Genomic DNA, 21,931 nt, shown 5'->3' with positions numbered 1-21,931 from the left:
GTGCAGATGTAGTGCTTAGCACTTTACAAATATAATCACAATTGATAAGCTGAACTGCTCAAATCACTTTTACATTTGTTCTTTCTTTCAAGGAGAATGGTTTCTATTCCCCCCATGATCCAACAAAAATGATTAGTAAAGAGTGGAGACCCAAGATCAATACAGAGAGTTTGGTTGGTTGCTGTCCTTTGTTCTCAAAGAGAATCAAAATGACATCACTATGTTACAGTCAGGTTACAGTATGTGTGACTGTGGCTGATCAGACCAATACGAACTGGGAATACCCCACCACAGTCCAAGTGTAAATAATCCATGTGAACATTTGGGTGGATTTTCTAAATCTGTGAATCTTGAACTTCTTTTGAGCTACTTCAATTCTGCTTCACTCATAGAGCACAACGCCGTCTTTGATGCAGGCATGCCATGCTGAACAGTCCTGCAAGTGATTCCAAAATTCTGAAGAGAGACCTTGAGAATTTCCTTGTATTATATTTTAGATTTTTGCAAGGCAAATGGGGTTCAGTGGCTTGCCCAAGGCCACACAGCTAGGTCATTATTAAGTGTCTGAGGCTGGATTTGAACTCAGGTACTCCTGACTCCAGAGCTGGTGCTCTATCCACTGCACCACCTAGCAGCCCCTATCATTTTTTTTCCTGACCACCATGTGAACACTTGCCTTGTATGACTTCTCCAGAAAATAATCTTTTAGGCAAGTGTATGCTTGACATTTGAACAATGTGACCACCATATTGGAGTTGAGCTTTCTGTAGAAGAGTTGGAATGTTTCAGCTTGGGAGAGGACCTCAGTATCTTGTATCTTCTCCTGTCAGAATCTTCCTAAGACAATTTAAAGGGAAGTGATTCAGTTTCCTGACCTGGCCCTGGTAGAGTGGCCAGGTTTCACAGGCATGTAGCAATGAGGTCAGCATAATGGCTTACAGAGAGGTAGCCAGCTCATAGCTACGCATGATGAATACTAATTACCAATGCTTCTAGAATGTAGCCATGGCCACTCCTCTCTACTACAACCAGGTTCGTGGTTCCATTTTAGGGATTGCTTATTCAAATTCACAGTCCCAAGTTCCCATCCAATGACTCTGAGCTAGTCCAAACTAAATGATTTATGCAATCGGGGCAAAAGGCACTTCAAAAAAAAAAAACTACCTAGAATAGAAAAGGTAAACAACAAAGAATTAGATTAGGTATTAAGAATTCTCAACAACAATTCCTTAACTAATATTACCTGTAAGTATTTCCTGAGAATGCTATTCATAGGAATTAGGGAATGCCCAATTATATTGCATTCTAGTTGTGACTAAGCGCCTTTGTTGCTGAGCTTTTTCAGGACTTCTCACCTTTTTTCCAGGGTTATCCACCAGAAACTCAACTCTTATCCATGTCTCCAAAAAGGTGGTCAGGGCTTTCAAGTATTCCAGTGATTCTTAAATCATCTGTCTTTGATCTGCTTTCCAGGTCAGTTGCTATTTTTCCCTTAGCCTTTTCACTTTCTTTTAATATTTCTTATTGTCTCATGGCATTATTAGCTACTTTTTGGTCCATTATAATTTTCAGGGAGTTTATTGCTTGGGCAGTGTGGTCATCAAATCTACTTATCCAGCCCTAATTTCTCTGCTGACCCCCAGTTTCGCATCTCTGACTGCTTACTGGCACCTGGAACTGTAGACATCTTAATACCACCATCATTCTGATCCGTATCCAGCCACTGGACACAGATGGCCCTGGAGGAGAAAGTGATACTGGTGACCTAGCACAGTAACCCCTCACTCAAATCTAATCCATGTGCTTGTCATGGCATCACCTCCCTGATGTCATGGTCTTCTTTGAGAATAATGGGCAAGCATCAATCAATCAACCAACCATATCTAAGACTGAACTCATTATCTTTCCCCTGAACCTTCCTCCTTCCAGATTTCCACTGTCAAAGGTAACACCATCTTCCCAGTCCCTCAGACTCACAATTCAGGTGTCACCCTAGGTCATTCTCTCTCTCTCTCTCTCTCTCTCTCTCTCTCTCTCCCCCAACTCCGCCTCCCCATATTCCATCTGTTGCCAAGGTGAATTGATTTTTCTTTTGTATCATCTCTGTCATACACTGCCATTACTCCAGTACAAGCCCTCATCACCTCACTCATTTGAATCACTCTTGGAATGATGGTCTTCTTCTTTTTTTTTTTTAGTTTTTTTTTTTTTGCAAGGCAAACGGGGTTAAGTGGCTTGCCCAAGGTCACACAGCTAGGTAATTATTAAGTGTCTGAGACTGGATTTGAACCCAGGTACTCCAGACTCCAGGGCCAGTGCTTTATCCACTATTCCACCTAGCTGCCCCCGGAATAATGGTCTTCTTGCCCCTCCACTCCAGGACGATTTCCATTCAACTGTCAAAGTGATTTTCATAAAGAATAGATCTGTCACTCAGCTCCCAATTCAATGAACTCTAGTGACACCTCATCATCTCTAGGACCAACTGTAAAATCTGTTTGGCATTGAAAGTCCTTCATAAGGTGGCCCTCCCTTACCCTTATCTTCTAATATTCTTACCTGTCCCCATCCTCCACCCCCCAACCAACATGGACTCTATGATCCCATGATGTTGGTTTCCTTGTGTTTCAAACAAGATACTCCATATCTTAACTCTGACTAGGAATTTTCTCCCTCCTCATCACTGTCTTCTCTGAGTTCCTTCAAATGCCAGCTAAAAACCTTTCTTTCGGGGCAGCTAGGTGACATAGTGGATAAAGCACTGGCCCTGGAGTCAGGAGTACCTGGGTTCAAATCCAGTCTCAGACACTTAATAATTACCTAGCTGTGTGGCCTTGGGCAAGCCACTTAACCCCGTTTGCCTTGCAAAAACCTAAAAAAAACCCAAACCTTTCTTTCATTATCCCCCTTACATCTAGTGCCTCCCCTCTGTTGATTATTTCTAATTTATCCCATATATAGTTTGTTTGGACGTGGTTGTTTATATGTTGTTTCTTCTATTAGAGTGTAAGGTCCTTTTGGGAGAGGACTGGGTTTTGCATGCTTAATAAATATTTATTTACTCATTAGAAAATGTATTTTTAAAAAATTATTATATTTCAATCAATAAAAATTCTTCCTCCCAACCCAAACCCTCTTCCCCACTGAAAAATGAAAGGGAAAAACCCCTCCCAGTTACAAACATGTACAGTTAAGCAAAACAAATTTTTGTACTAATCTTGAGTAAATTTATGTGTGTACATTATATGCATATAAATATGATAAAATAACTTTGATTTCATGAAACTGAAAAACTCAAATAAAATGAATGTACTTAAGAAAGAAAGCATCAAATTAGGGAAAATTGCATTAAATTTCTTTGATAAGGCTTTGTTTTATAAATATATATATATGCCTACTTGTTTTATATGTGTATTATAATATTTTATACAGATATGTACCATAAATTTGTGTATGGATATATAGATATATGTGTATAAAACCAAAAGATTTTCTTCAAAGGATATGAACAGATCCTAAAAGAATTGAAGACCGTTGATAAACATATAAAAGAGTGCTCCAAATTACCAATAATAAGAGAATTGCAACACAAACAACCCAATCCACAAAGATGACAAAAGATGCAATAGTAAATATTGGAGGGGTTGTGGGAATTATTTGGAATTATGCAAATAAAATAAGATAAAGTGACCATACTCTTTGACCCAGAGATTCCATTACTAAGCTTATGTCTCTAAGAGATGGTTGATAAAAAGAAAGTCTTCATATAGATCAAAATTTTTATAGAGGCACTTTTTGAGATGACAAAGCATTGGAAGCAAAGTACTTGCCCATTCATTTGGGAATGGATAAACAAATTAAACATGAATATAATTTATGTGAGAGTTCTGTAAGAAATGATGAATTTGATATATAGTGAGAAGCATGGGAATATTTATGTGAACCGATATAAAGTGAGTAGAGCCAAGAATATCATGGACACAATGATGCCACAATATAATTGGAAAGAACTACATAACAACTAAAAATAAATTGTACAATATGACAACAAGCTTGGCCCCAAAGGAAGAAATATGAGAAGATACCTCTCTCCCCACCACTCCTTTGTAGAGAGAGGGGTACTCAGAGATGAGGAGCAGTGTATATAAGGGCAGATGGTTTTTGAGGGGTATTGATTAATTTTACAGAATGTTTTCCTCTTCCCCTTTTTCTTTAGAAATATTCTTTTTTTATAAAGGATTACTCTCTGGGAAGGAGGGGGAATTTAGGTGATGTCATAACAAAAGATATCAATAAACATTTATTCTAAAGAATAGAAATCTATCTATGAACCCCTTACAGAGAGGTGATGGTGAGTAGTCCTCCTCAAAGTCATATTTTAGAATGTCCCCCAAAGGATAAGATCCCTGGGGGTCTTTGTTTTTCACCAATGGGCAATGTCCATAACTCTTCTTAATTGATGAAGATGTCCATTAGTTCCATTTGCAGTGGAACAGTGCATCCTGTGTGATGCAACATTTCCTAGTCATGATGCTGGCTGGGTGTTTCACTTGACTAAAGGTTCTTTAGTAGACAGCCACTGGACAGTTCCAACATCATAGAGGGATTAGTTAACTATGGGTGGGACTAGATGGGATTAGAAAGGTTCTGTGCTCTGTGATTATTATTGGAATGACTGGTTTTTTTTTTTTTTTTTTTTTTAGGTTTTTGCAAGGCAAATGGGGTTAAGTGGCTTGCCCAAGGCCACACAGCTAGGCAATTATTAAGTGTCTGAGGTTGGATTTGAACTCAGGTACTCCTGACTCCAGGGCCAGTGCTCTATCCACTGTGACACCTTACCGACTGGTGTACTTTTGAAGGAAATGTCAACTTATATCTTCCTTGGGACAGAAGGAGTCTGGTTTCTCTCCTTCCGCCTTTCATGCTTTATAATAACCCCTATCCCCTAGTCCCAAGAACCAAAAGACACTGAATTCTGGGGCCACCATAGATTTTATTACTAAGAGTAAAGAGAGGGGAGAAATCCCAAAGGGAGCAAGATGTCCCACTATGCAGAACTCCAAGTAGTGGTTGGATCTCCAGATACAGGTAGTGGTTTTCTATTGGTTGGAACTTCAGGCAGGATACCTGGTAGATGGAGTTCACTACCAAATTCCCATTGGCTGGACTTCTACATGGTAGTTGGAGCTCTGGGGATAAGAAAGGGAGGGGTGGGCTCCAGCTGGTGTGACCATGACGGAGGGCCAGGAAGGTAGAGACCCTTATTTCTGAGCAGGGATCATGTCATCAATGGACTGGCCCTTCTCCAGTTTCTTCTCCATCTCCACCATGAGTTTCACACCATCCACTACCAGCTGCACCTGTTCCACCTCTGAGGAGCCCAGTCGGTCTGCGTTGGACACATCAAACACAGAGCCCACAGCTGCTGTGTCCACACCACCTGGAGGGGAGGTCGAAGAAAGAAGATGGCAGAATGGCTCAAGCAAGATCCTGATGTATTTGGAGTGAAGGGGAGGAACTAGGGACATGAAGACTATACCCAATACCCATGGAACTCTATGTCATCTACCTAGATATCAGATATCACAATATTATCACAATATTGCCATTTAGCATTTATAGAGGGCCTAAGTGCCAGGCACTTTATAAATATTATGCCATTTGATCCTCACAACAACCCTAGGAAGTGCTACTACTGTGATCCTGTTTTGTTATTGAGGAAACTGAGGCAAACAGACTTCCCCAAGATCAAACAGCTAATAAATCTGAGGCTAGATTTGAATTCAGGTCTTCCTGACTCCATTCTAAGCCCCCCCCACCCCCATCCACTGTATTACCTAGTTGCCCTAATATATATCTATATAAAATATCCATAGAGATATACAATGCTCATGGAGATATCCAACCTGAAGATAACAATATTCATGTAGTTGTATAGGTCATCTAATCTCCATGGTAAGAGCCAATACCCATGGGGCCATATAATACCCATAAAGATATCCAATGCCCATGAAAGTAGTCAGTTTTATTGGGTGGTCCATAAGTATCCAGGACTGATATCCATGGAGATACAGAATGCTCAAAGAGGACCCTAGTCCAGTCCCCATGGAGATTCTCAATAATTGACCAGGATGATGCCCCAGGATTGGATCATACTCACCTGTGCCCCGCTTCTGCAGACGCAGGCGGGTGAGGATCTCCTCAAACTTGGGGTGCTTGCTGAGGTGTGCTAGTTTGACGTGCACACCCCCACGCAGACCAGTACCAAGGTTGGAAGGGCAGGTGAGAACGTAACCAAGATGTTCATTCCACATGAAAGGGTGACCAGCCTTCTTGAAGATCTCTTCAATCTAGGGAAGGGAGGGAGAAGAAAAGATGGGTCACTGTGACAGAGGAAATAGTGATCATAGAGGATAGGGACTGTACCTGTGATTACCTCAGTGTAAGGAACACACACAAAATCTGAATCTGAGGCTATATTTGAATCTAGTTCTTCCTGGTCCCAAGGCCAACTTTTTAAAACATTTTTTATTTATTTAAGGCAATGGGGTTAAGTGACTTGCCCAAGGCCACACAGCTAGGCAATTATTAAGTGTCTGAGGCCGGCTTTGAACTCAGGTCCTCCTGACTCCATGGCCAGTGCTCTATCCACTATGCCACCTAGCTGCCTCCACAATGCCAACTTTCTACCCACATCCTCCTGTTAATCACAACATTTCCTATATATTTAACACTTCTCAAAGCATCCCTGAGAGGTTGGTGGTGGAGGCTGAGAATTCTTATTTCATAAAGGGGTAAAATGGATATCATGAACAGCAGTGGGATCTAGGGATTAAGAGCTCCTAGAGACCTGTCTCTACCCCACATTGTGACTCTGTCCAAGTCAGGAAACTCTCTAAGATTACATTTCAGACAAGCTGCCCATCTGCCCACCAGGGATTTTCTCAGAGCCAGGAGACCCCAAGCCTGGTCAAAAACACCGGCTCAAAACAGAAGCTCAGAGAGACAAAGGTCTCCCCACAGTTAGGAAATAAATGCCAGGGCTAGAATTGGAAGCCATGGACTCCTTACTATGATTTTCCTATCATTCATTCCTACCTCCAGGGCATTCTGATCAAAGAAATCAGGGCAGGGGTGAGAAGTGCAAAGTCACAGTTCAAGGCTTGGTGTCACAAAGATCAAGTCAGAGAGAAACCTCTCTGGGCCTCAGTTTGCTCATCCCTAAGATAAAGGAGTTGGACAAGAGGACCTTCATAGATGAAGGTCCCTACCAGCTCTAAATCGATCAGCCCTGAGATACAGCATGGGCACAGAAGGCACCGAAAGTGAGAGAGCATAATATTAAACAGTGTTCTTTAAAGATTGAGCATACCATTGTATGTCATTGGAAAACAAATAAAATATTTATTTAATTAAAAAAATAAAGATCGAGCAACTTCAAAACCTTTGCCCATCTCTATGCTGATGCATGTCCTTTGGGGGGTGTACAAAAGAGGTTCCAGGAATAATGAGCCAGGCTAGGAGGATGCCAGATGGCACCCTGCTTCTCCCCTAAGGCTTTACCCACAGGGAGGCCCTCCTTGCCATGCCAAGTGACTCCCTCACTATGTCCTTTGGTCTGCCCCACCCCCATCCCCTGCAATCTGGTGTGCCAAGCTCTTCCCAACAGGATGGGTATTGGATTCTCATTCTCCCCAATCTGTGGTTGACTGGAGGATGCTCTTGGGTCACTGATAGCCCTCATGGCTACCACCCATTGCCTTCTCTCAATTTGTTATCCATTTCGCAGTGGATAGAGCACCGATCCTGGAATCAGGAGTATCTGAGTTCAAATCTGGCCTCAGACACTTAATAATTTCCTAGCTCTGTGGCCTTGGACAAGCCACTTGACCCCATTTGCCTTGCAAAAAAACCCAACCATTTATATATTCAAGGCTACTAGCCTTTGTTAAGCACCTACTATATAGCAAACATTATGTTAAAAGCAAAAAAAAAAAAAAAAAGGCAAAATTAGCCCCTGCTCTCAAGAACCAGGCAGTCTATTGGGAGACTAGACATGTAGCTTTATAGATATGCATGTATGTATAGGGACATTATATACCAACATGTGTCAGGCATACTCAATATATTATATATACTATATATACTATAAGTGTAATATATATGTGTCCCTAGTACATATCTAATTCATGCCTGTATCCTATGGGTATTGGATTTCTATACATACTATCCACATGTGTATACATTATACATGCAATGATGTGTATGCACATTTATCTTATATGTAAATATTGTCTCCTCAAATAAAATATAAGCTCTGTGAGGACAAGGGCTATCTCTTGTCTTTGTATCTCCAGCATCTAACACAGTGCTTGGCATTTGGGGAGCACTTAATAAATGTTCATTGATTGATTCCCCTAGGCAGCAGAAATCAGCAGGGACAGTTTTGTCTGAGACTCCACACCCATTTCTACGGTACTTTAAAGTTTGCAAAATATTTCTCCTAAAATGTCCCTGTGAGATATTATCTGCATTCAGCAAAGGGGGAAATTGAGGCAACTCACCCATGGTCACATAGGATTTTAGATCTGGGAAGGCCCTTAGGGACCATCTTAGTCCAGGGCCTCTTGACCTTTATTGTGGCATTGAACCTTTCTCAAAAATGATATTTTTAAAACATAAGGTGTTCACTTAAACCCATTGCCTTAAATAAATAAAAATCTTAAAAAATAAGGTACATAGGATTGCAAAGGAAAGTCAAAGTTAGTGGTGTCATTTTTTTTCCTATCCAAGTTCACAGACCCCCTTAAATCTATTCATATATCCCTTGGCATTACTCTAGAACCCCCTGGTCTAATCCAAGCCCTTCATTTTACAGATGAGACAACAAATCTAAAGTACGATCTTGGTACCATAGATTTTTGTACTGGAAGAGACCAGCTGGCCCAAACCTTTGTTGCTACAGATGAAGAAACTGAGGATCAGACGGACAGGGATTTGCCCCAGGGACTAGAGCTGTGCTAGAATCTGGATCTGAACCCAGGTTTCCTGACTCCTAGTCCTGGACGGTTTTCCTTCCATGGCCACAAGGAGGGTGGTGTCAGGGGCCAGAGATTAGGGGTCAAAGCCTACCTTCTGTAGCCCCACGCAGAAGCGACGGAAGACCTCCTTCATGTTGCCTCCCTTCTCCATAGAGATGACCCTCAGATGATCTTCCTCATTCACCCACACCAAGAAGCTTTTGTTGTCATTGTGCCTGAAGGAGAAAGAAAGGGGATCAGTGGGTCACTGGGTTCTCTCCCCTCCCTGATCAGATCTCCCCACTTTGGGGAGGACTGTGGACTTGGAGAAGTCAATAGGGAGAGGTCCAGGGAAGGGGGATGAGAAGTGCTCCTGTAGAGAGTAGGGGAAAATTTGCCTCTGGGCAGAATTGGAGGGATGCTCAGGTCATCAAATGGAAGGTTCCTAGGATCTCAGAATCTTCGCCTATGGCCCCTGAGTCCTGGAGAATCCTAAGTTCCTAGCTTCTCCAAATACCAGAATCTCACCCTCCTAGGAGGATATAGATCTAATACCCTCAGTTCTTGGAATCACTGAGATTCTAGTTTGGAAAATCTCCAAATTTTATAATTTTACGTTTTTTAGCTTTAGAGCAGGAAGGAACCTTGAAAGTACAAGGGTCTCATTTTGTGAATGAAGAAACCTGACTTAGAGATGGGAGGAATTTCTTCAAGGAAATATAGGTTAACACATTGCAGTCAGATTAGAGACCAAGGACTGTTTCCAAATCAAAAATGTTTTCCATTGCCACCAATTTCAAATTTTCTGGATGTAGAATCTTAGGATTTCAGAATTCTAGAATCCTAGGAATGCCAGACTCAGACCCTACAAGACTGGTTAACCCTACTCACTCCTTTCTTTTTGCAAGGCAGTGGGGTTAAGAGACCTGCCCAAGGTCACACAGCTAGGTGTCTGAGGGCAGAGTTGAACTCAGGTCCTCCTGATTCCAGGGCCAGTGCTCTATCCACTACACTACCCAGCTGTCCCATAAATAAAACCCCATTCTTAACCAAACCTGGGGTGAATGTTCTGAGGGTGCATGTGTTTCAGGAGACATGACTCCTAATTGACTGAGAGAATGCTGAGTGGGGGATGTAAGTGGAAGAGGGACATACTTCAGTTTGGAGCCATCTTGGAGAGAGGATCTTATGAGAGATTCCTCAAGGGAGAGGAAAGGAGTGGACTTTATGCTGGAATTCCAGAAGAATTGGCTAAACCCCACCATGTTTCTTGACTTCCAGGCTCTTGCAGCCTCAGAGACTGTTAAGAATAGACTGCCCCTTGGTGAGATTGCTCTATTTTTTTTGTTTTGTTTTGAGCTGAGAGATGAAGAGCTCATTTATTCTTATGCTTTCTAATCTACCTCCTATTTCTGTTGGCTCTTCTTTTCAATAGAGGATTGCTAGCTACGCATGATGGTCTTTTGTGGAGTTGTCTCTATTTTCCACCTCAAGAGGAAGCAGGGAAATAGTTTTCATCTTGAACCCAGATCTAGAGATATAGGAGAGGTGGTAGGGAGCTGTCAGTCTAGAGTAAGACTAGAGGAGATAGAGGGAAGCTAGGTGGTGCAGTGGATAGAGCACCGGCCCTGGAGTCAGGAGGACCTGAGTTCAAATTTGACCTCAGACACCCCAGCTGTGTGACCTTGGGCAAGTCACTTAACCCCACTGTCTTACAAAAAAAAAAAAGAAAAAAGGTTAAAAAAAAAAGACTACAGGAGAGATCTCCCAACCAACCTGTCTTCAACAGCTAAGCTGCCAACAAAAATGGCCATATCTGTCTACACTGTCCCTGAGCCAGTTCATCATATCTATCTACATCTTGTATATAGATAAGGAAAATTGAGGCCCAGTGAGGGAGGGCAGTGGGCCTTCTCCAGATGACAGATGCAGAACCCGGAGTATATTTCGGTAGAGGGAAGGGACTAGGGTAGGGTGGAGGGGCTCCTCACCAGATGCCTCGGGCGTCAGGCCAGTCTCGGGCCATGCCAGAGGCCAGGAGCAGTGGGGAGACGGGCTTGTCAAAGAGGAAGTGATCATCAATCAGCTGTTGCTGTTCCTTCTCAGTCATGCTCTTGAGAGGGTAGTATTTGCCCTTGAACTCCCCAGTCAGACTGTTGAGGGCTGGAGGTGAGGAGAGATGGGAGGAGGAGAGGAGGGGAGAAGAGAAGAAAGTCTACTGTCAGCACCCAGACCTTCTGGAGGGTGGCTGAGAGAGGAATCAACATGGGAGGTATTAGAGGTGTCACTAGAGGGGAAGTTTTAGCGGGGTTAAGGGTAAGAGAAGGGGTATGGGGAATGGAGAAAAGTTTCTTCACCAAGGCCAGACAGATGAGATGTTTTCTAGGCTGGGAACAGGGACAGAGATTTGGGGAGGCAAAGGGGGCCCTCACCATTGACACTCAGGGTTTCCACAGCCCGGCGCTCGCCCCGGGAGCAGTGGGGGGGCAGGGTGTAACCCTTGATGCTTCGGCCTGTCCGCACACGGCTGCTGAGCACGTAGTTGGGGTCCAGGTCATCACCACCCTGGTGAACAGCATGGCAAGGGAGGTTGTCTTAGGGAGGGAGGGATGCCTCGCCTCACAATATTCCTCCAAAGGTGTCTCTGAACAGAAGGGATCCAAGCTCAACCCTGTCTGCCCTTAGGCCCGAGTCAACACTCCCCTAACTCAGACACCTCATTCCCTAGCCTTCCATAGCCCCTCATCTCTCCCTATCAGTGCCCATCTCACTCAGTCTCCCCCAGTTTCCCTCCATCAGTGTTGATCTCTTCTACTTTCCCTACCACCTTCAACCCTCCATTCCCCCACATCCTCCCCTTTCCTTCCCTTCTCCCATAGCAAACATTTCCCCAGTGGTTCCACCTTGAGGTTCTCATGGTTGAGGTCGGTCTTATGCTTGTCTGTGGGCTTGTAGCCCCCATGCCGATCCTGAATGATGGGGTCAAACAGGTCCTTGAAGACAACATAGGATTCCTCGTCACCAGCCACACAACCCACAGTCATGATGAAAGGATGGCCTGAGTGTGGACAAAAGGGGAGTCCCAGGTCAGAGAATCACAGAAGCCATGTCAGAGCTGGGAGGGCCCTTAGAACAGGGAAGGTCAGAGCTGGGAGGGGTCTTAGAACAAGGGATGTCAGAGCCAGGAGGGCCCTTAGAAAAGGGGATGTCAGAGATGGGAAGGCAATTAGAAGATGGGATATTCAAGACAGAAGAAAGCTTAGAAGATCAGATGTCAGAGGAGTTAGGTCACTCACTATGGATGACCACATTTGAAACAAAGGCTCTCATGAGATCTTGGTAAGAGAAGTGTAGCTCTGAAGCAGGAAAAGGCTCTGAGATCTCTGTCAGCTCCTCTCTGGAGTCTGGTGTTTGGTTCTAGGAGCCATGATTCCAAAAGGAGATTGATAATCAAGCCTAATCCTAACTCTATCCAGGAGAGTGCAGGACTTAGAGATCTTACTTATATAGGGAGCCACTGAAGGAACTGGGGATGTTTAACTTGGAGAAGACTCAGGGGACAGCCAGGTTGCACAGTGGACAGAGCATTAGCTCTGAAGTCAAGAAGACCTGAGTTCAAATTCGACCTTAGAACTTGACCCTAGCTGTGTGACCCTGGGCAAGTCACTTCACCATTTGTCTCAGTTTCTCCATCTATAAAATGAGTTTAATAAAAGAGACTGTTGCCCAAAGCTGCGAGGACAAAATAAAATAATATTTTTAAAGCACTTTGAAAACTTTAAAGTATTATCCTTTTTTATTGTCACCTCTTTATTTTAAAGATGAGGACATCATAATGAGGCTCAGAGGCGGTGCTGCCCTTGACAATATAGATATTAAGTAAAATTTGGAACCCGGGTTCTGGGATCCCCATCCAACCCCATTTCACCACAATGCCTCATAGGATGGGAGCAGGGGTCCTTGTTCATCTGTGGGTTGGAAGATGCTTCCAATTCTGAAATCCTGGGATTTTGTGAAATGCTGATGTGGGAGCCCAAGGGGAAGGGGGAGTGGAGTGATGGTAAGGAAAGTGGTCTGACCCTCACAATAAAGAGCTCTCTAAGACATTGGAAACAAAAGAGAAGCAACATTTTTTACTGTAAAGAAATCGCATCACATAATTTGTCTGATATCAAATAATGCCATATTTAACATTTGGGGAAGGTAGCAATGGATAGAAACCAACCCTGGAGTCAGGAAGACCTGAGTTCAAATCCATCATCCTCAGACACTGACTATGTGACCCTTGGCAAGTCACTTAACCCTGACTGCCTGGAGGCAAAAACATTTTAGAGGGAAGTAGAGGGAGCACTGGGATTTCTCCACAGGACTCCCATGACCACAGAACAGAGCTTAGGAAGGACAGACTGTGAGCCACCCAGCTGGACAAGAAAGAGGCCAAGAAGGAGGCAGAACTGGACCAGTCTCAGTTTCAAGCACAGGTTGGTAGAGGCTTTTAAGAGCATTTCTTAGAAAGCAGAATGTTGTAGCAGAAGAAACTAGGGGCCTAAGAGAGAAAGAGGCTCGTCTAAAGTCAGATGGTCAATCATTAACAAAGCTGAGGGCTAGAACCCTGGTCTCCTGCCTCCGTTTTAGAATTCCCTGGAATATATTTGAGAAGTTTATTTGAGGGATGGGCAGGGTTTCATTATAAACCCTTGGGGTTTATAAGTGACTCTTAGATTATCTATGAGTTTTACAAACTTATCTTTATGAAGTCTTCCATAGTCCCTGCCTCAGACATCTCCATGGGATCATATATATATGGGGTTTCTAGGGTGACTCTGGGAGTGTCCCTAGGGTCTGTGGAGTGCTTATGCCCATCTCTGGGATCTTGGGAGTGTCTCTAGGGGCTGTGGGGTAAGCTTTGCTCCCCTTATCTAACAGAGGACCTCTCACCTGGGTTGTCCACACCAGTCTGGATCACGTCATCCAGGGTGAAGCCAGAGGGGGTCTCCTTGTCCCGGAGTTTCTTGTACAGGTCTGGGGTGAGCACCTTGGCCATATGATTGTTGTGTTTGCTCAGATCCGGGTACTCCTCCTCCGGCTTGAAGTTGAGCTTGTACTTGTTGTGGGTGTTTCCGAAAGGCATGGTGACGGCAAGGCAGGGCCTGTAGGGCAGAAGCGGAGGTCACTAGGGTCAAGTCGTGGGGGCTTGGGCTGGAGAAGAAGGGCTCCAAGTAAGGTGGGGCTGTCCTGGTGGGAAGGCCACTGTGGCAAAAATCAAGCTGTCTTGGAATCCAAAGAATCTTAACCTGGGTAGAACCTTAGAATCTCAGACTCCAAAGAATCTTGGGCTTGGAAGAACCTTAGAACTTTGGGTGCCAAAGAATTTTAAACACGCTAGAATGTTAGACCCTTTTATCCCAAAGAATCTGGACCTGGAAGAACCTTAGAATTTTGGTCCCCAAAGAATTTTTGACTTGATAGAACCTTAGCCCTAAAGAATCCTGTACTTGGGAGGATCTTAGAACCTTGGAACTCAAAGATCTTAGATGAGGTAGAACTTTAGAACTTTGGACCCAATGATCTTAGCCTCAGAGGAACACTGGAATGCTTTTATTAGTCTCAGTAGATCCTTATACTCTTGGACCCAATAGAATCTGAACCTCTTAGAATTGTAGGATATGAGACTAGAATGTCTCAGCTGGACGGACTTTGGATGTGGATCTAGTTCAATCCCCTCAATACATAGATGGGGAAACTTCCCAGAGAAGGGAAGAGTACCACAGCAGGTCTGTCAGACTAGAACCTGGGACTCATGACTTTCAGTTGAGGAGACAAAGGAGCTAGGAGCAGAATCAGAGGGATGGGAAGGAGATCAGGAGAATATTAGGGGTTGAGTGGATTGTGGAAAGTCTTAATGGAATGAGGAAAACATTAAGTTTGGGAAAAGCTTGGGGATCAGACCTCAACTTTCACATCTGCAAAATGGCAGGGTTGGACTCAATTATCTCTCTGAATGCTATTGTGTTCCTAAATTAGGGAAGACTCGGGGGAAGGGGTGGATGAGGGGCAGAGAAGGCAGGGAATAACAGGAGTTGGGGGGGCAGTTGGAGCTGCCATCCCTGGGGGGATATTTTTAGCCTATGGACTCCACCCCCCACAGCTGTGGCCATTCTCCCTCCCCTCCCCCCCCCCACATTCCGGGGTCTCTGTTTGCACCGAATCAGCGGCTCTGGAGCCAGAGGGAAGGTGGGAGAGGACAACAGCAGAGGACAGGAACCCAGCCCTAAGGTGTCAGATAAGACCAGCTAGTGGATGTTGGCCTCAGGTCTCCCTGAGATCTGGCACAAGGAGGGCATCTGTCCCTTCTGGAGCTAAGGGGGGAGGAGAAAGAGGGGTATACACACATCCACACACAAATACGCACACATGGGCACACCACTGTGCAGAGTAATCAGCCAAAACCAGACAAAAACTGCCATATGAAGACATATACAATCTTGGGGGCATCACCCCCATCCAAAGATGCCCAGAAAGTCATCCTGTACAGACCTAGACCCAGTCAGAGACCCAGACCCAGGCAAGGGCATGGAATCACCGAGTTAGAGTGGAAAGGGACCCTGTAGGTTGATTGTCAAGATGAGGAAACTGAGACCCAAGATCATAGACAGATATATAAAGAGACAATCTATCATAAGCAGAGAGACTGAAAATTGAATTGAACTGAAAATTGCACAGAGTCACACAATCACACAATGATACACAGATGAAGGAAGACAGTCACACAAAAATCCAGAAGGACTCCTGGCACCCATGCAGTTACCCACAGGACCCAGAGCCAGTCAACCAGTCTGAGAAGACAGACCTACAAGGAAATCCAGGGTCATTCCCACCCAAGCAGAGTTGTAAGGTCAAAGTTGTATAGGAGAGACAATCCAGTCCCTTCCCTTTTTAATTTCCCCAGCCTCTCCTTCCCTTCCCTACCACCCCCCTGCAGACTCCTGGGGACCATACCTGGGCTGAGTTGGGTTGGGCTGGACTCTCTCTGTGTCCCCTACAACTGATGGGTGACCCAGGGGTCTGGCAGGGTGGCCCTTGACTTATATAGGGGAACCAGAGGAGCTGTCATTTGCGGGGACCGGGCCAGCCCCCTACAGGGTGGGAGGGAAACCGAGCTGCCCACTGGCATGGTGCCTGGGCAAGGGAGCATGGTTGGCCCCAGGCTGCCCCCCAGCTGGGCCCCGGGGTCCAGGAGTGCCTTGTGGCCTGAGCCCCAAAGGATACCTTGTATGGGAGGCTGAGGGGAGTCCAGCTTGTCCCCCCCCCAACAACAAGTGCTGAGTTGCACTGGAAGGAACAGCTGGCTCCAGGCTGGGGACATTGGGGAAGAAGCAGAGGACACGTCCCTGGTTCCTGGCCTGGGCCCTTCCCCCAGCTTGGGCCAGGACCCAACTCCTCTGTCCTAGAGAGCCTAGGACCTACATCCCTCAGTTTTTGATCCCTCCCCTCTCAATTGGGTTTTTCTGTTCTTGGACCCTTGGCCTCTCATCTGCACCTTCGGAAGCTAAGCCCCACCTTTAACCTTAACTTCTTCCCTAAAATCCTGACACCTGTCCTTAGAATTCTCCCTTTAATTTTTGTTTCTACCTTTTGTCTTTTGGCCTCTGAAACTACAAGGTAGCCTCTAAGACTTTATCCCTCCCACATCCTCTGCCCTCCTGCTCCATAACTTGACCCTCTAACTTCCTCTTACCTCCCTCCAAACTTAAGAGTTTATATTGGGAGCCCAGGTGTAAAAGTGAGGGGAGATGAGGAAATGAGGAAGAGGAAAGGATTTGAACTCAGGCCTAGGAGGGGATAGTGCTACCATCTTGGACCTCCTCCTTGTCCCTGCCAGTGGTGTGAGAGATTCCTCCCCCCCCCCCAGGCTTTCCTGGGGTGCTGCAAAATATAATTCTCCCTAAAAGATTCCTGCCCTGAATGAGGAGAGGCCATTCTGGGGTAGTGGCCTGAGGCCCAGGCATCACAACCTCCAGTCCTGGGAGGGTATTTTTAGAGGTGCCTAGAGACTTTCTCAGTTCTCCTCCAGTGGGGGCAGAGGGCAGGGGGGGGGAGGTTGGGTGGGCTCCAGGGGCAGGTGGGGCTGGGAAAAGGAGGGGGAGCCCAGGCACGTGGGGGTCTAATTATAACCAGCTGCTGCCTGGACCTTACAAGGACACCAGCCTGCTCCTTTGGTTTGATTGCCCACCCCCAACAGCTGACTCCCCCTGTTTGTAAGGAGCCCCCCGGCTTGCAGGCAGATCAAGGGATGAGAATTTGGACTTTCCTTCTCCAGAATTCCCATAGATCCTCTCCTGCCCATGCCTAAGCCCCAGTGGGGCATAGCACCCCCACCTCCCTTCCAATCCTGGGCCACACCCCCACCCCAACACCCCCTCCCTATTCCCTTCATCACACCTCTAGAGGAAAACCCCAGGGATTATACTATTATACATATGAGTGTGGGGGATGATAGTCCCTAGCCCTATTTTGCTTGAGATCTCTCCTTTCCACCCTGCAGACTAGTGGTTCCTCCAGGAGACAGGTGGGTTTGCTCCTCCCCTACCCTCTGAATGGACCCTGGTTGTCCCCCTCCATGCTCCACCCCTCCCCCACCATGTCCTGGCCTTCCCTCCTCTCTCCCCTGGGGCTGCCCTTATAGGGTCTGCTTCTGTCCCAGGGAGGAGGCACCTCATATATCACAGGGAAAGAAAGAAAGGCGTTTGGGGGGAGGGGGCAAGGAGAGATGCCCCCACCCCCTGTCAAGGACCAGTCCTTGAGACTTAGCAGGACAGCTGTCCTCAGAACCAGCCCCTCACTCAGGGTGTGATTCCACAGTGACATCTGCAGGCAGGAGCAGAGGCCTGCTTGGGCTAGCCTAGAATGTCAGAGCTGGTGTGTGTGTGTGTATGGGGGGGTGTATGGGGGGGGGGGGCTTTATCAGAGCAGACAATGTTGAAAATGGAAATCATCTATTCATCATAAATTAGGGGAAGTAGACTTTCATGTTCCTATTCATTAAGTTCATCACAATCTCTACTGATATTCTAGGGAATTAAAAAAACTTTTAAAAATTTATATTTATTTTACTTTATTTTCCCCCAATTATATAAAAAAGTAGTTTTCAATATTCATCCTTTTGTAAGTTTTTGAGTTCCATATTTTCTACCACCTTCCCTTCCCTCCCTTCTCCCCATGGCAGCAAGCAATCTGATATTTTAACCTATTTGTATTTAACCTATTTCCATATTAGTCATGTTGTAAAAAAGGAATTAGAATTAAGGAAAAAACTTTAGGAGAAAGAAAGTGAAGGTGAACATAGAGTATGCTTTTCTCTGCATTCGGACGCCATAGCTTTTCCTTGGGGTGTGGATGGCATTTCCCAGAGCAGGTCTCTCGGAATTGTCCTCCATCAATGAACTGTTGAGAGGAAATGCATCCATCATAGTTGATCATCTCACAATGTTACTGTTACTGTGTACAATGTTCTTCTGGTTCTGCTCCCTTCACTCAGCATCAGTCCATGCAAGTCTTCCCAGGCTTTTCTAAAGTCCGGTCACTCAGGATTTCTTACAGAACAATAATAATCCTCCATATTCATATACCACAACTTGTTCAGCCATTCCCCAATTGATGAACATCCTCTAGGGACACTTGTGACTCTTCTCTAAGAGTCCCCCAAAAGGGCGGGGGGATAAAACAGGTATTCAATTCACAAATATGAATTGAGTACAGAGCGGGCAGCATCTTTCCCTACCTATGAAAGTCATAATAGATATGAAAGAATCGAAGCATGCATCACAGATTGATCAAAACAGAATTCAGGGGATGACATTACTTATTACTTATTACCACCAGTACAATAAATCAGTTAGATAACAAACATTTAATTAAGAACTTACTTTGTGTTAGGTTCTGTGTAAAACACCAAAGTTATAGAGAAGGGCAGAAAACAGTCCTCACTTTCAAGGAGCCTCCATTCTAACAGGGAGACAATATGCAAAAATGACAAATATATAGATATATATACAGAGAAAGTAGTAGAATATCGCTGTGCTGTAAGAAATGTTAGATATGATAAAGATGGAGAATCAAGGAAAGATTTACATCAACTGATGCAAGGTGAAGGTAGAATAGCCAGATAAAGCATTTACAAATAACTACAACAATGGAAATGGAAACAAGCCAGAAAACAATAAAAAAGGAATGTTGCAAAATTACAAAGAACAAGCTAACTCTCAAAGTGGGGATATGAAAAGATGCCTTTCTTTATTCCTTTGCAGAGGTAGGAGATCCACAAGTGTGGAATATTGCATCCACTTTCAGATATTCTCCTTTTGTATTGATCACTTTTGATGGTTTTTTCTCTTCGAGATCATTTTTTCCATTTTTAATTTTTTCCAATTATATGTAAAGATAGTTTTCAACATTTTTTGTAAAATTTTAGTTCTCCATTTTTGTCCCTCCCTTCCTCCTATCCCCATAATTGGGAACTGTCTGCTCTTTTTTATTTTAATATATTTATTTAGCTTTTTGGAGGCAATTGGAGTTGTGACTTATCCAGCTAATAAATGTCTGAGACATTTAAAAAAGGTCCTCATCTGTCTCAGTGGCCATCTGTAGATGGTCAGAGAGAGGCCTCCAAAATTCCTTCCTGGTGGATGAGAATGGTATCTGCCCTCTCTGGGGAGTTGGAAGGAGAAAGAAAGGCATACACAGTATCTCTTTCCAGTTCCACTTTCTTTTATTTCAAAGTCTTCCTATTCCTAACCTTCTTCTAAAGCTATTCTTTATCTTCATTGTGACATCCAGTTCTAGCTCTTTCCTTTCTCTACGTCCCTCACCCCTACACTAGCTGGTCTCCTAATCTTTCCTCTTCTCTGTGACTAAACTCCTAAAGCTAGCTACAATTAATGTTTTCATTGAACACTGCAGCCTGAAACTGCCTTCTCTAAAGCAAATGATCTCTTGTCAGATCGAATGGTCTTTTCTCAATTTTCTTCTTTCTTGACTTCTCGGAAAATTTTGATACTGTTGATTATTTTCTTTTCTCTCTAGGTTTCTGGGGTACTGCTCTCTCCTGGTTCTTCGCCTACCTGTCAGATCACTCCTTCCTAATCTCTCTCTCTTTTTTAAGGTTTTTGCAAGGCAAATAGGGTTAAGTGGCTTGCCCAAGGCCACACAGCTAGGTAATTATTAAGTGTCTGAGATTGGATTTGAACCCAGGTACTCCTGACTCCAGGGTCGGTGCCTTATCCATTGCACCACCTAGCCGCCCCTTTCCCAGTCTCTTTTGCTGGATCCTTATCTAGGTCATGACCATTAATCACAGGTGTTCCCTAAGGCTCTTCGATGTCCCCAATCTCTTCCCTCTATATCATCTCGCATGGAGAGTTTTTCCAATGGGTTCCCTTATCATCTTATCATCTCAATATATATAGATGATTTCAAGATCTATATATTCATCCCTAATCTTTCTCTTGATAGTTTTGCATTATCACCATTGTTAAATTGTAAACATTTCAAACTCAGAAGATTCAAACAGAACTCATGATCTATTCCCCCAAATCCTCCCTTTTTCCTAACTTCCCTATGACTTTTTGAGGGGAGACAACTGGAGTTAAGGGTCACACAGCTAAATAAGTGTCTAAGCTTGAATTTGAACTCAGGTTCTCCTGATTCCAGGGCTTTATCCATTGTACTACCTGGCTACTCCTTTCCTTATTAATTTTTTTTTAGTTTTTTTAGAAAGATTTTATTAATTTTGATTTTACAACCCCCCCCCCCGTTCTTGCTTCTCTTCCCCTATCCCCCACAGAAGGCATTCTGTTAGTTTTTACTTTGGTTCCATGTTATACATTGATCTCAGTTGAATGTGATGAGAGAGAAATCATATCCTTAAGGAAGAAAAATAAAGTATGAGATAGTAAAATTACATAATAAGATAATTTTTTTTTCTAATTTGAAGGTAATAGTCTTTAGTCTTTGTTCAAAGTCCTTAATTCTTTCTCTGGATACAGATGGCATTCTCCATTGCAGACAGCCCCAAATTGTCCCTGATTGTGGCACTGATGGAATGAGCAAGTCCATCAAGGTTGAACATCACTCCCATGTTGCTGTTAGGGTGTACAGTGTTTTTCTGGTTCTGCTCATCTCACTCAGCATCAGTTCATGCAAATCCTTCCAGGCTTCCCTGAATTCCCATCCCTCCTGGTTTCTAATAGAACAATAGTGTTCCATGACATACATATGCCACAGTTTGTTGAGCCATTCCCCAATTGGAGGACATTCACTTAATTTCCATTTTTTTGCCACCACAAACAGGGCTGCTATAAATATTTTTGTACAAGTGATATTTTTACCCTTTTTCATAATCTCTTCAGGGTATAGACCCAGTAGTGGTATTGCTGGATCAAAGAGTATGCACATTTTTGTTGCCCTTTCCCTATTACTTTTTTTTAGGGTTTTTTTGCAAGGCAAATGGGGTTAATTGGCTTGCCCAAGGCCACACAGCTAGGTAATTATTAAGTGTCTGAGAGGGGATTTGAACCCAGGTACTCCTGACTCCAGGGCCGGTGCCTTATCCACTACGCCACCTAGCCACCTCCTATTTCTTTTAAAAATTTTTTCTAATAATAATATTGTGTTTCTATATTTTTTTCCCTTATTACTTTTGAGGAGACCACCATCATCCCAGTTTCTCATGTTCACAACCTAGACATCATCCTTGACTCCTTACTATCCCTTACTCCCCATATTCAAAATGGTGCCATGACCTGTCATACACCATGGTTTGTTTTTTACAAGGCAATGGGGTTAAGTGACTTGCCCAAGGTCACATGGCTAGGTAATCATTGTCTGAGGTCAAATTTGAACTCAGGTTCTCC

At 44.2% G+C, this 21,931-nt stretch overlaps 1 protein-coding gene across 1 annotated transcript; it reads right to left on the bottom strand.

Annotated features, from left to right (window-relative positions):
- Nucleotides 1-4,973: 4,973 nt before the first annotated feature.
- Nucleotides 4,974-16,124, bottom strand: CKM (creatine kinase, M-type). The gene is made up of 8 exons (XM_074219288.1): nt 16,020-16,124; nt 13,959-14,170; nt 11,924-12,078; nt 11,453-11,585; nt 11,012-11,183; nt 9,133-9,256; nt 6,161-6,350; nt 4,974-5,440 (listed from the first exon to the last, which is right to left on the bottom strand). The coding sequence occupies exons 2-8, from the start codon at nt 14,149-14,151 to the stop codon at nt 5,262-5,264; spliced, it is 1,146 nt and encodes a 381-aa protein (XP_074075389.1). The 5' UTR covers nt 14,152-14,170; nt 16,020-16,124; the 3' UTR covers nt 4,974-5,261.
- Nucleotides 16,125-21,931: the final 5,807 nt, after the last annotated feature.

The sequence above is a fragment of the Macrotis lagotis genome, chromosome 1, assembly GCF_037893015.1.
Source record: "Macrotis lagotis isolate mMagLag1 chromosome 1, bilby.v1.9.chrom.fasta, whole genome shotgun sequence".
In the NCBI taxonomy this organism is placed as follows: domain Eukaryota; kingdom Metazoa; phylum Chordata; class Mammalia; order Peramelemorphia; family Peramelidae; genus Macrotis; species Macrotis lagotis.
Note: the sequence above shows the minus strand (reverse complement) of the source record. Positions and strands in the feature narration are given on the sequence as shown.

What these genes read in the sequence shown, in the direction of transcription:
- CKM (XM_074219288.1), bottom strand. Translation starts at nt 14,151, where the DNA reads ATGCCTTTCGGAAACACCCACAACAAGTACAAGCTCAACTTCAAGCCG. An exon ending in TCTGCGTGGGGCTACAGAAG is followed by an intron (nt 6,351 to 9,132) that starts GTAGGCTTTGAC and finishes TCCCTTCCCTAG; the next exon opens with ATTGAAGAGATCTTCAAGAA. An exon ending in TCTGCAGAAGCGGGGCACAG is followed by an intron (nt 5,441 to 6,160) that starts GTGAGTATGATC and finishes CCTCCCCTCCAG; the next exon opens with GTGGTGTGGACACAGCAGCT.